At 36.9% G+C, this 12,152-nt stretch overlaps 1 protein-coding gene across 1 annotated transcript in view; it reads right to left on the bottom strand.

Moving 5' to 3' along the window:
• LAMA2 (laminin subunit alpha 2) overlaps positions 1-12,152 on the bottom strand; it is a 509,250-nt gene that overhangs the window by 166,122 nt on the left and 330,976 nt on the right. Inside the window, exons 32-33 of the mRNA XM_027770245.1 lie at positions 6,764-6,850; positions 2,732-2,925 (exon numbers count right to left, since the gene is read on the bottom strand). Of these exons, the coding sequence (XP_027626046.1) occupies positions 2,732-2,925; positions 6,764-6,850 (281 nt within the window). The remainder of the gene's footprint in view (positions 1-2,731; positions 2,926-6,763; positions 6,851-12,152) is intronic.

Below are 12,152 nucleotides of genomic sequence, written 5' to 3'. Positions count from 1 at the left end.
TGTAAATTCTTTTTTTTTTTTTTAAGAGAGAATTTTGCTATAGGGCACATGTGTTTATCAGAGCAACAGAGGGACATAGAGAAAGAAAGGCGGAAATCACTCTCTGGGGGGATGGCTATGTCACAATCCCTTCTCCTCCATTCTCCTCTCAGTGTTTGGGCACTCATGCACACACAACCAGCGACTGGGTCTGGGACTGAAACTGTGACTCACATAGTTGCATGAGAGAACAACAATGTAATCAGTATACCATCTGTTGGTCCCATAACCAGAGAAATTTTGATAGAGAAATATCTAAAGATATTCTGTGTAAGAATCCTAATGTTAATATAATTGAAGAGTGAAGAGAAAACATTCTTAAAAGTAAGTGAAAATGACTAAAGCTTAAGGGTACATAAGAAAAATCTATATAACATGATGATAAAGTAATTAACACTTTAGAAAGATTATCTAGATATCATAAAACCCCTATAAATTAATACCTTTTTTATTGCCAGAGGACACATGTGCTCATCAGAGAGAGACAGACAGAGAAATAGAAAGAGAGAGACACCTTCCGATGGGGCATGGTTATTCTATAATCCCTTTTTCTACCATTTTTCCATCCCATCAGGAGTCTGTACATATATGCACACATCCCCAGAATGTTTTCACCACTAGGACAAGACTAGAACTATGGTCAGCCATATGGCTCCAGCTCCCAGTGCATAGGGCGTAACCATTGTACTATAAGGCTACCTCGATTGAACACACTTTTTTAACAGAAAAATAATCACTATTATTTAATCCCCCAAGAGAATATTGAAATTTCTAGGTCACAGCAACTGAACTGAGCAGTCAGTATAGCAGCTACAAATACATTTCTCTATAAGATAAGAATAATGCAAATGAGCATCAAGAGGCTGGTCTTACATTGTAACTGGAGTAGTGGCACTTCTGTTAATATCACATGAGATACATGGAGATTAGAAATCTATACCTCTGATAGGACAAAATCAGTTAACTTTTCTTATGGCAAATTTATTTAAAATGTAAATAAAGTATTGATTTTCAACTGAAAAAATATTTAAAGTCATTGCCGATGATGGACAGAATGTCAATTCTCTGTGAAAGAAATGTTCAGGAAATGACTCCATTATTTTACGTTTTCCCAGATTTCAATGTGCTAATGTTTAATTTTTGTGCTTCATGTTAAACATGCCCTTTTATTACAAGTTTACTTCTGGATAATTAATAAATTGATGATTTATAACTCAAGTGTTGCTTAGTGTTTGCATTATGAAAAGCATAAAAACTAACTAATTATACCCTTATCAATAATATAACTTGAAAGAAGTATTATGAAATACTATAGTAGTCCACTTCTTTAACTGTCATTAAAATATGCCATTACACTTGGGAAGAGTGAATATATATATGTATATATATATATATATATCCCCTCCCACATACCTCCAGATTTATTTTTATTTTCAATGTAATACACTTTTATTAAAGATGGATGAAATACAAAAACAATAATTAAATAAAAATCTGTCTTCTCAAACTTTTTAGAATTTTTTTTAGAGTGTTTTAGCTAAAGGAAAACAATGTGCACTCGCTGGAGAGACAGAGACAGAGAGACAGAAAGCAAGAAACCTGCCCCCCCCCTCAGGGGATGGCCTCACAATAATCCTTTCTCTTCTATTCTCCTTTTGGGATTTTGGGCACTCCCATGTTCACGCACCTGGCAAGAATTTTAAGCCACCAGGTCTGAGATTTGAATTACTGTTGACTACATGGGAGTCCAGCAACAAAACCATTATGCCATCTGCAGGTCCCTTTCAGAGTATTTCAAAACTGGCCTCAGCTTTTGAGGTAACTCTTATACAACCAGAGCACATGCAGAATTTCTTCTAATTAAAATGCTATTTAGATTTAGACACACATTAGATGTTAACACAAGAAATATTAGCATGCATAAATATATTGCAATAGGAAAATGGTTAAATTAAAAGGTGATGAAATAAATTACCTTAAGGAAAAAAACCACCATAATATAACACTCCCTTCTTGAATTTATAAATAACCTATCTTAGAATGGAATGTATATAAGATCCTAGAATTGTGTTTAACCGCAGACTTCACTGTACTTTTAGTATGGCACTACTAAACCCAGGATCAGTGGAAAAGAAGAGAAAGAGAGAGAGGAAGGAAGACCAAACCATTTTCCATTTAATGTACATGTGAGTGAAGATACTCAAGTTCATTGTTACTGCTTTCAGATTCTGTAGTTTAAGAGACAATTCCAAAGCAGTGTGCTCATAGATTTCTGTAAAAGCTGGGAAAAGCAGAGTCAGTTACAATTACTGGTTTAAAATGTCTGTCCAGCTGATTACAAATTCAGGAAGATTCTAAAAAATTTAATGTAGACTGATCTTTAATCTGTCACAAAGGCAATGCCAACTTGCTGAGATGGACCCAAAAAATAAAATAAAAGATGCCTCGAGGAGCTTTGTTGCAGGTCTTCAATGAACTTACCAGAGCATACTGAGGGTTTTTTCGGCTGTTCTTGGCTCAGTAGGATGAGACAAAACCAGCAAGCAAAGAGCAGAAGGTGGATGGATAGCGACAGAAAGAATGAAGAGTAGCACTAGCCATTGTAAATAGAGAAAGCCCATTGTTCTCACTGGAAATGAGACAGAAATGGAACCGAGACCCCCTGAATGAAAAGCTAAGTTAGTATACGTACAAACACACTCCATGCCCTCGCGTGCATGCCAGTGCTTGCAGCGGTCACACTTCCTTCCTATGGCTCCAGGGCGACACGTGCAGATTCCTGTGACAGGGTCACAGGGGACAGGCAGTGAGCCATAGGGGTCACACTCACATTCTTGGCAGGAGCCTCCGGGGCTGCTTGGACTGCCAGTATAGCCAGGGGCACACCTGAATTTAAACAGTGACAAAGCAAAAGAGATCAAACAAGTCACATCTCTAAATTGTTTCATGTGTGTGTTTTGTTTTCTTTTGAATGAACTAAACTGTTATCAAGAGTCTATATAGATCACGAGTCAGCCAACCTCTGTTAGGGGCCAGATAGTATATACCAGGCTTTGTGGGCCAAGAGGCAAAAATCATGATAATGCAGTGAAAGAGAAATACATTTTAAAATGCTTTTTGTTGATGGAATTCAAAACATTACCAACATCATCATCATTGAGTAGAAATGATTATGTAATGTTAATCTACTAATGAGAAGAATGGAATTCTTTTTGAGATATCAAATTTCACCTAATAAAACTCAAATTTAATGCTTGCTACCATCGAATTGATTTGAACTGTTTACCTATCACAACGGTTCTTGGTTCAAGTGCCAGAAAGAAGGAGGCCATAGCCGAATATAGCCTGTTTGCCTCAGTCTACTCACCATTGTTCTAGATCATAAACTTTAATTTTTGGTCTTCTTTTTAAAATCAGAGAGAGATAGATTATATTAATACATTGACTCCCGGGCTTTTCTCTCTTTGTGCGTTGTAGATATCAAAATAAAATTACCCATTATTTTTACTGTGGAAAAGGAGGCAAATTGAAAGAGGCAGTAAGTTGCTCTGATTTCTATTTAATTCTGCTGGTCTTTCCTTTCTACCATTTTCTTTAAGACAGATTCTTTGTTGTGAATCTATGGAAATGGGAACTGGGTCAATGTTATACAAATATAAAGTATGTAACACTTATTTGAGAAATGAGAAAGGAAATCCAATTGGATGAATTTAAAATGCAATCCATTCATTGACTCTTCCATTCATATTTCTCCTCACTAAAGAATACATCCACTCTGGTTTATGAATGGAAGTTTGGAACTTTACAAGCAGTTTGCAGAGTCATTTGTTCTGGTTTGTCCAGAATAATCCCAGATGATTATTTTGTTCTGATTTAATTATTAAAAATAATTCCCATACTTCATTAGCATATCCCAGATTGGACAATAAATCATATGTACATCAGCCTAGATATAACCAATAATCAGAGATTTTGTTGAAAAAATAAGAGAGGAAGTTGAAAGGCAACTGCAACTGGAGCCAAAACTTATAAAACACTGGTCGGATAATCCTAGATCATCTTTCGTGGTTTGGTGTTACAGAAATTCACATCTCTGACTGTGAAAGTTAATTCATCCTGTGCTGGTTATAAAAGGCAAAGCATGAGGAAAACTATTTGCAATATTAGGTTTTTACACATTTATGTCTTTATTTTCTTCCACTAAAAGATTACAAATGCTCACTGAAAATATAAATCATATTAAACCACTTACATTGTTTCTTAACATCACAGATGAAATACCTGTAGTCTAAGCCGGTTCAGATCGATTAAACGCTCAGAGAGTTTATTACGCCAATAATAAAAATAGAGTATGGGGAGGGGTTTCTACACTTTAGCGATGCTCAAGAAATTTAAGCAATTTTACACAATGAGCTGATAGATTTGAACAGGTCAAAAGATCATTTTAAATTATTTAAGAAGCTCTAGGAAGTGGGAAAAATTTATTTTGAGGGTTACAATAAAACTTTAACCAAGAACTATGGTTTCATTTAGCAGAATAAGAGTAGCTTTTTGGGGAACTGTAACTTGATCACTTATACGTTACAGTTGGTGAAGGCAAAAGTATAATAGCATTTGAGAATTGAAAAACAATTCAAGTCATTCACATTTGATAGCTTTATGATTCAGCTCATCTGTATGCTATATCAACTGTCAACTTTGATTGCTCAAACATTAATGGATATTTACAAAACAAATTTTCTGTGATCACTCTGCTTAAAGACAGGGATAGTTATTTCAGTGTACTTTCCCAGTCTCTTTATACACATGCTTTTGTAGATAGCAGGAACTCCAATTTATAAATGTAACTGTACTATCGAAGTTTTAAAAAATAAATTCCTAATGATAATCCCTTAGGTGTCTGGGCATACATTTAGTAACTATCCTGCTGGTGTTTACAAAAGCATAAATGAATATTGGCCATAAAATGAACATTGCCAAAACATACTGGTGGGTGTGTAAAAAATGTGTATCACTTTATCATTTATACCTATATCCAAATGATGTCAATATCTTCAAAAGAAATATTTTGTTTTTCTTTCATTATTTAATTGCTGCTAATTTCTGCTGGCATGGAATTGTGAGAGCACCATTTTATATATATACAGATATTGGATATTGTGTTGGAGTATCACATAGAGATCTATTTGGAGATATACCTATGAAAATTGTATTGGCATTTAAAAAACTTAAGTCTTATTTAGTTAAATATTGCCATTATTACTACAGCCATTGCTGGCTATATAAAAGAAGATTCTTCAGTGGGTGATGATAAATATGAACTCATACTTAGTTTATATTGGCTTGTTAGGAAAGGCATGACACATTTTTGCATAGAAAAATATGTCATGACTTTCCTGACAACCTAATATTTGCAGAGGAATGAACAATTTGAGGAGTTCAGTAAAGAAATCATTGAAACAGGACATGGAAAAGAAATAATTTAGACAAATTATTGATGATGGAAGAATAAATTCTCAGGCCTTTGGACCCCTTCCTGTTGGAGAGAAGACCTCTCTACACATGGCACCACTAGTGCCATTTACATTTGTATTTGTCACCATATCAGTGCAAAGTAGTTAGACAAAAGTATGATTTCAGGTGATGATGGAAGAATAAATTCTCAGGCCTTTTGACCCCTTCCTGTTGGAGAGAAGACCTCTCTACACATGGCACCACTAGTGCCATTTACATTTGTATTTGTCACCATATCAGTGCAAAGTAGAGGGTGCTTCAGCTATTCCTGAGCTAATACATGAGAAAAACACAACTCGGCTAAACAGGTGGAGCTAAGCTAAGTCCCTCGATTTTTACAAAGCTTTTATAGTGCTGTCACTTATGCTATAATTACACATGCATGTATTATGTTAATAATAAATACTAGTTATTCTACGTTAGGAATAAAATCTGCAATGTACTAAATGTGGTGAAGATAACTCGAAATACCTAGAATACTGATCTTACAGAAAATATATAAGTTAAAGATATTCATTACCACCTTACTAGACAGTAAGTTTGGACTTAATTTACCATTTGCACTGCATTTAAAATTCAATTTAATAACAGAATACATGCATTATGAGATTTTGAGGGACGTGGTAAGAGGAGACATTAAGTTATATTGTTTGCCCATTGAAGAGGAGAACCGAATAACAAACAGTTTATTGTTTAGATTGCACTAATTAAAAATATTCTCCATCCCACTTATAGTCTCTGTTTCAAGTACACCTGCTGATACAGTGCCATAGTGCTCAGAATAGTAATGAGCATGCAGTTATTGCTAAACTATATTTTCCAGTGAATTAAAATGGGAACTACGTGGTCAACATTTTATTATTGATAATACAAATTTCTAAAGTTTATACTGGTATTTTTTGAATTGAAGATTGATTTGACTTATTTATTCTTATAAAATTACATATATGCATATATACACCCATGAAAAAACATCAATTAGATAATCATGAGACAATTTGGAAGCTTTAGAAAAATTAGACACAAGGTAGAAATAAAAAACAACGTTCTTTGGAGAATGGCTAAAAATATGAAAATAGTTTTGAAAGCATACAATTTAAATGGCTAGAAAACACAAAAATACTGAAATTATTCAAACAGGAATACTTTCCACTGTGACCTTTCCCATATGACCTTTACGTATGGTCTCTCGCGTACCATGATTGCGTACCTTTCGCAGTACTGGCCTTCATATCCTCGTGGACACGCTGTGCAGCGGTAATCATTGAGGCCTTCCATGACACATGAAGGGCTGAAACTGAATCAGAAACAAAAAAGTGTGAGAATCCTTTTGGCCTACTTATTTTATTAAATTAGGTACTTCTACCCATTATCAGGGTAATTGGGACTATTCTTAGGTGATAACTGCCCTATTTATAAAAATTATTATTCTCAGGACTGGCAGGCAGCAGAGTGGTTGGGGCAGCTGGACTCCCAGATGGTGACCATGGTTCAAGTCTCGGATCTGGCAGCTTATTTTCTCACTTTCCTTCTCTCTGTCTGGTCAACTTCAAAAGAAAAACAGAAGATTATTCTTTCAAAGTTTATATATTTCTTCGATGAGAGGGAGAGATGTAGCACGTCAGGCATTCTAACAGAGTAGTCATGCTGTGACTCACCCTCAGCCCCAGCTAGCCTGGATCACAGGCATGACACACACACCTGGCTCATAGAGGGAGGCCCTGGGGTATGAATAGGGACCTTCCCACATGAGTTCTGCATTGCAGAGCATTGAAGTACTGTTGTACTACCATCTAGCTCAATGAGTGAAGTTCTTAAGGTTGGGCATCACGATTAAATACAGTTAAAAATCATTAATAAATCAATTTTTGGCTTTTTTTAAAAAATGAATTAACCACATATTATAGTGAACAGGTTAATATTTTGGACTTTTACTAATTAGTAATTATATGATAGCCATGAAAATATTAAGCATCTAGCAAAAGTGTCCTTTTTTTTTTCATTAATCTAAAGAAAAATAAGACCAGAATTTATGCTCATTTGCTTGGTAGTAGAATAGTTATTACTGATGATCTCTTAGGTTTGAAAAAGGGAGGGGAACATAAAAGCTATATAACTTTTTTCCTGAAAACTCAGCCCAAATTGCCACTGGCACTTCAACACATGAAGTATGAATAAATGTTTGACTTAGAATAAAAGAGTGCCTTTTCTAATTTACATCCAGATTCCAAGCTACATTTTACTTTAAACACCAAGTAATATGATTTGGTGTGAGAAGATGGAAAAGCTTTCTACATGAAAATGAATAACATTTGCTGACTGTTTTATGGTTGTTCCCCCTGCCCCCTCAATGATTAAGCCTTCTATAACTTGGCTATGTTCTCACTACTATGCTGGTAGACCACAGCCAGTCTGTCTCGCTCTAGGACTTCTGATTATCTTGCTCTATAAAAGAAAGACCTGGTGAGACTTGGAAACTGAACTACATTAACTGGTCATATGGAGTTACCAAATGCAAAATGCTCTCAAATATAAGCATCCTCACTACATAAAACTACATGATGCACTGGAAACTTAGGAAGAGAAATATTTGTTGCAAGATGTTAATGTTGCAAACACCATTTTTCTTCTCGTGGGTCTGCTAAATCAGTTGGTGCTGAAAAAACCATGGGAAAAAAAGGCCAGACCACCACTCCCTTGAGTCAGGTGCCATTAGGACCCCATTTTAAATGTCTTTTAATGCATTATATCAATAAGACATTGATAGTAATTAACCCCCACCTTTGCAAAATATGTGAACAAATTGATTTACTACACATGAACTCATTATCCAATGAATTTATTTTTTGCCTTGTCAGAAAATAGACCCACATGTGCATAATTGACACTTTCTGCCAAGTTTTTAGTTCTTAAATTTACAGCTTGATGCTGAGTGCATCTGTGCATGCGCACACACATGCACACACATACACATACACAAACTCATATGCACATGTAGAGACTAAGGAAACAGGTTTTAGACTTTTTGGTTTTGTTTTTGCTATAGGGCACATGTGCTCAAAAGAGAGAGATGGGTGGAGTGAGAAATCACCACCACCCCGCCTCCTGAGGGGGGAATAGCCATCTGCAATCCCTTCTCTTTTTTACTTTGGGGATTTTAGGCACACATGCCATGCACCTGGCATGTTTTTCAAGTCATTGAGTCCAGGACTCAAACTGCTCAATTGGCCATGTGGAATCTAGCTGCCTTAACCAGTCCACCACGGGCTAGCTCTGCCATTTTAAGTACAACTCTAGACAACCAACATATTTAAATGGCATTCCTTTATCATCAAACAATAAAGTACCAATAAATAATGTACTCAATAAATAAATAATCTCAAAGTACTATAAGGAAATGTAGTACGTCTCCTTAAATAGTTGATATAAGCTTTTTTGAACTATGGTGGATTGTACTTTTTCCTTATCTCCCATAAAAGGGCTTCCAGAAGAGGAAAGAGGAATCACATCTTGCTGGAAGTTAGAGTTTATTGTTTCTGCTTACAACTCCCTCCCTCACCCACTCTCAATTCTCATTTCATCTCCAGGACCACTCAGAGAGATCCTTGGGCTTTTCACCTGATGATCATATTTTACTTTTTCCTACGGTTTTACTTCCAAACTCTCTTCAACAGAATTTATAACATCTATTGCATCTCCTCTCTATGAATTATCCATTGGATATGACATACGTGAACTGGTTTCTTGGAGACCCTCTTCTAGTTTTTAATCCTGGCTCACTGACTCTTCCTTCCCAGTCTTCTTTCCGGGGTCTGCATCATGCCCTGCATCTGTTACTGTACTTCATAGTTTAGTTTTCAGATTTCTCTTCCCTTTTCATTTCTCCTTGAAGTAATCTCATTCAGCCTTCAAGGCTATAAATAGAGTATCTTCCCTAACAGTTCTAACACTGAGCTCTTCCCATCCCCGAAATACCTGTGACCTCTCTATAGCTTTCTCCATCTTTTCAATAGCCACTTTATGCTTCCATTGGCTCTGGCCCAAAACCATTTAGTCAACTTTGCCTCCTTTCTCCAACACTTTCCTCCTTTTTCTCATACTGTGCCCACAAATGCCGTTGGTGCTATCTTAAATAACATCCCTGCATTATCCTATACCAAGTCATCCCTTGTAGGAAGATTTTTAGCCTTCAGGACATTTAGTTATCCATAGTGCTTTGCCTGACTTTGTCTCCTGGCACCCTACCCCTCATTCACTCTGTTCCAGCCACCCAGGTCTCCTGCTGTCTGCCAAGCACAGTCTAAGCATGGAGCTGCCGCTGGGCCAGTACACTGCTTTCCCCTCCGGCTGGGTGCTCTCCTGCACGTACTCACATGATTCACTCCTTACCTCATTCAGGTCTCTGCACAAGTCTTGTTTGTTGTGGAGATCATAGTCCTTTGATCCACCAATAGAATAGCATACCAGTCATTCTGAATTTACTGAGGCTGCATTATTTCTCTAGCTAACACTTATCACTATCCAATATTATATATCTATTTTCTTATTGTCTTAAGCTCCTATGAAAAATAAAAGCTCTTAGAAGGCAAGAAATTTGGACCGTTCTGTTCACTTTTATATTTCAGCATGAAGAACCATGCCTTTCACTGAGTTAGGCTCTTATTAAATATTTATTGAATAAAGGAATGAATAAAATACTACCTCTACCTGCAAAGAATTTACAATGTGACGCATCTATGTGAGTGACAGATATGTACAAATATAGGACAGGACACGTATTTTTTTATCTTTTATTCATGGTGTTGGGGTGGAGTATATGCTTGCTAAATATTCAATTTCTGAAAGAACGCGTGATTGAAATGATGATAGCAGGTAAAAGGTATTTGTGGGCCATAAAAATTACAAAAGACATGCTATGCTTTATTTGTGGCAGAGGTGGTGTTTGAATTGGGCCTTTCACAATGGAGAAGATTTTATAGGGATTGTCTCAGGGAATAGTAAGAGCAAATATTGTACAGAAGCAAGAAACTCCAGACTCAGCATCAAGCAGAAGGGAGGAGAGGCCACGGGCTTAGAGAAGCAGTTAGATGGCAGAGGCTCCATTGCTCAGCTAAGAAGACTGACCTTCTGGGAAAGCACTGGAAAACCCTGAGGGAGTGGGGCGCAGTTACTTCGTCACAGCCATCCAAAGTTTACTATAGTATTTTGGTAAGAGATAATGTAGATTAGACCAAATGAACGCTATGAAAGCTAGTCAGTAACCACTCACTGTGTCTCTTCCTCTCCCCTCACTGAGTCCAGAGACTGAAGTCACTCAGAGAGCTTTCAGCCTCCTTCTGTGATACCTCCACATCTATTGTGTTTTTATGTCTCAGATTCTCCTAGGAAGAATTGCCTTTCCTTTGCCCTTGCTGGTTTCGTCCCCCTTCTTCTCCTCGTGCCATATATAGGCCTTTGCTTTGTAATTAGCCTAACATGTTCCAAGCTTTAGGTAGTGATATTAGAGAGTCATGAAATCAACTTACTGGATTTTTGCTAAACTTTTTTTTCTAAAAATATGAGATGACAATATTGAGTAAGTATCATGGTGTATAGTACGTATACAGTCGACAGGCTCTCCTTTATCCACAGGGGTTCTGTCTGAAGACTCCAAGTGCAACCCTGAAACTACAGATGGTTGGGACCAGCAGTTAGCGTAATGGCTATGTCACTGGACTCCCATGTAGTCGACCGTGGTTTGCGTCCTGGACCCGGTGGCTTAAAACTCATGCCAGGTGCGTGTGCATGCGTGACCAAGATTCCGAGAGGAGAATGGAGGAGAAGGGATTGCAGCATGGCCATCCCCCCTGGGGGGTGATTTCTCGCTTTCTCTCTCTCTGTCTCTCTCTGTCTGTCTGGCGAGTGCATGTGCCCTATAGCAAAAACCTCTCCCAAAAAAAAAAAAAAGAAAAGGAAACTACGGATGGTACTGAACTCCATATAGACTATGTTTTTTCCTCCAAGTACAGCTATAATAAAGTTTAATTTATAAATTAAATTAAGCACAGAAATGAACACAACTAATAATAACATAAACAAGGATAAGATTATACTATAATAAGTGCTATGCAAATGTGATCTCTTTTTGTCTCCCTCTAAATACCTTGTTCACTTACTTTTGGACCACAGTTGATCATAGGTAATTGAAACCGTAGAAAGAGAAACTGCAAATAATGGGGGTGGGGGAATTGTATTCACATAGCAATGTGCACAAGCTTTTGTGTACTAGCCTCTGATGTAAAAAAGTATTGCTTACAATGGCTGTTATTCATAAAATCCATGAAGTTTGAAAGTCACTAACTAGCTACTTTGATATTTTGGTTCTTTCAGTGTCCTTTGCATAAAACATCTATTCAAATTATATAATCATGTAAAATAAAAATGAAAACACTCTTTTTGATCCTGTTACCCAAACCAATCAAGGTAGTAGTCTTTCTTTTTTCTTTTTCTTTTTCTTTAGTTTTGCACCAGAGCATGTGTGGTTGCTGGAGACAGACAGGCAGAAAGAGGGAAAGTGAAAAGCACCTCCCCCCCCCCCCCCCGGGGGGGGGGGCCACACC

This window comes from Tupaia chinensis, unplaced genomic scaffold (assembly GCF_000334495.1).
Source record: "Tupaia chinensis unplaced genomic scaffold, TupChi_1.0 Scaffold000117_2, whole genome shotgun sequence".
NCBI classification, from domain to species: Eukaryota; Metazoa; Chordata; class Mammalia; order Scandentia; family Tupaiidae; genus Tupaia; species Tupaia belangeri.
The sequence above is the reverse complement of the archived record's forward strand: the minus strand, read 5'-3'. Positions and strand labels throughout refer to the sequence as shown.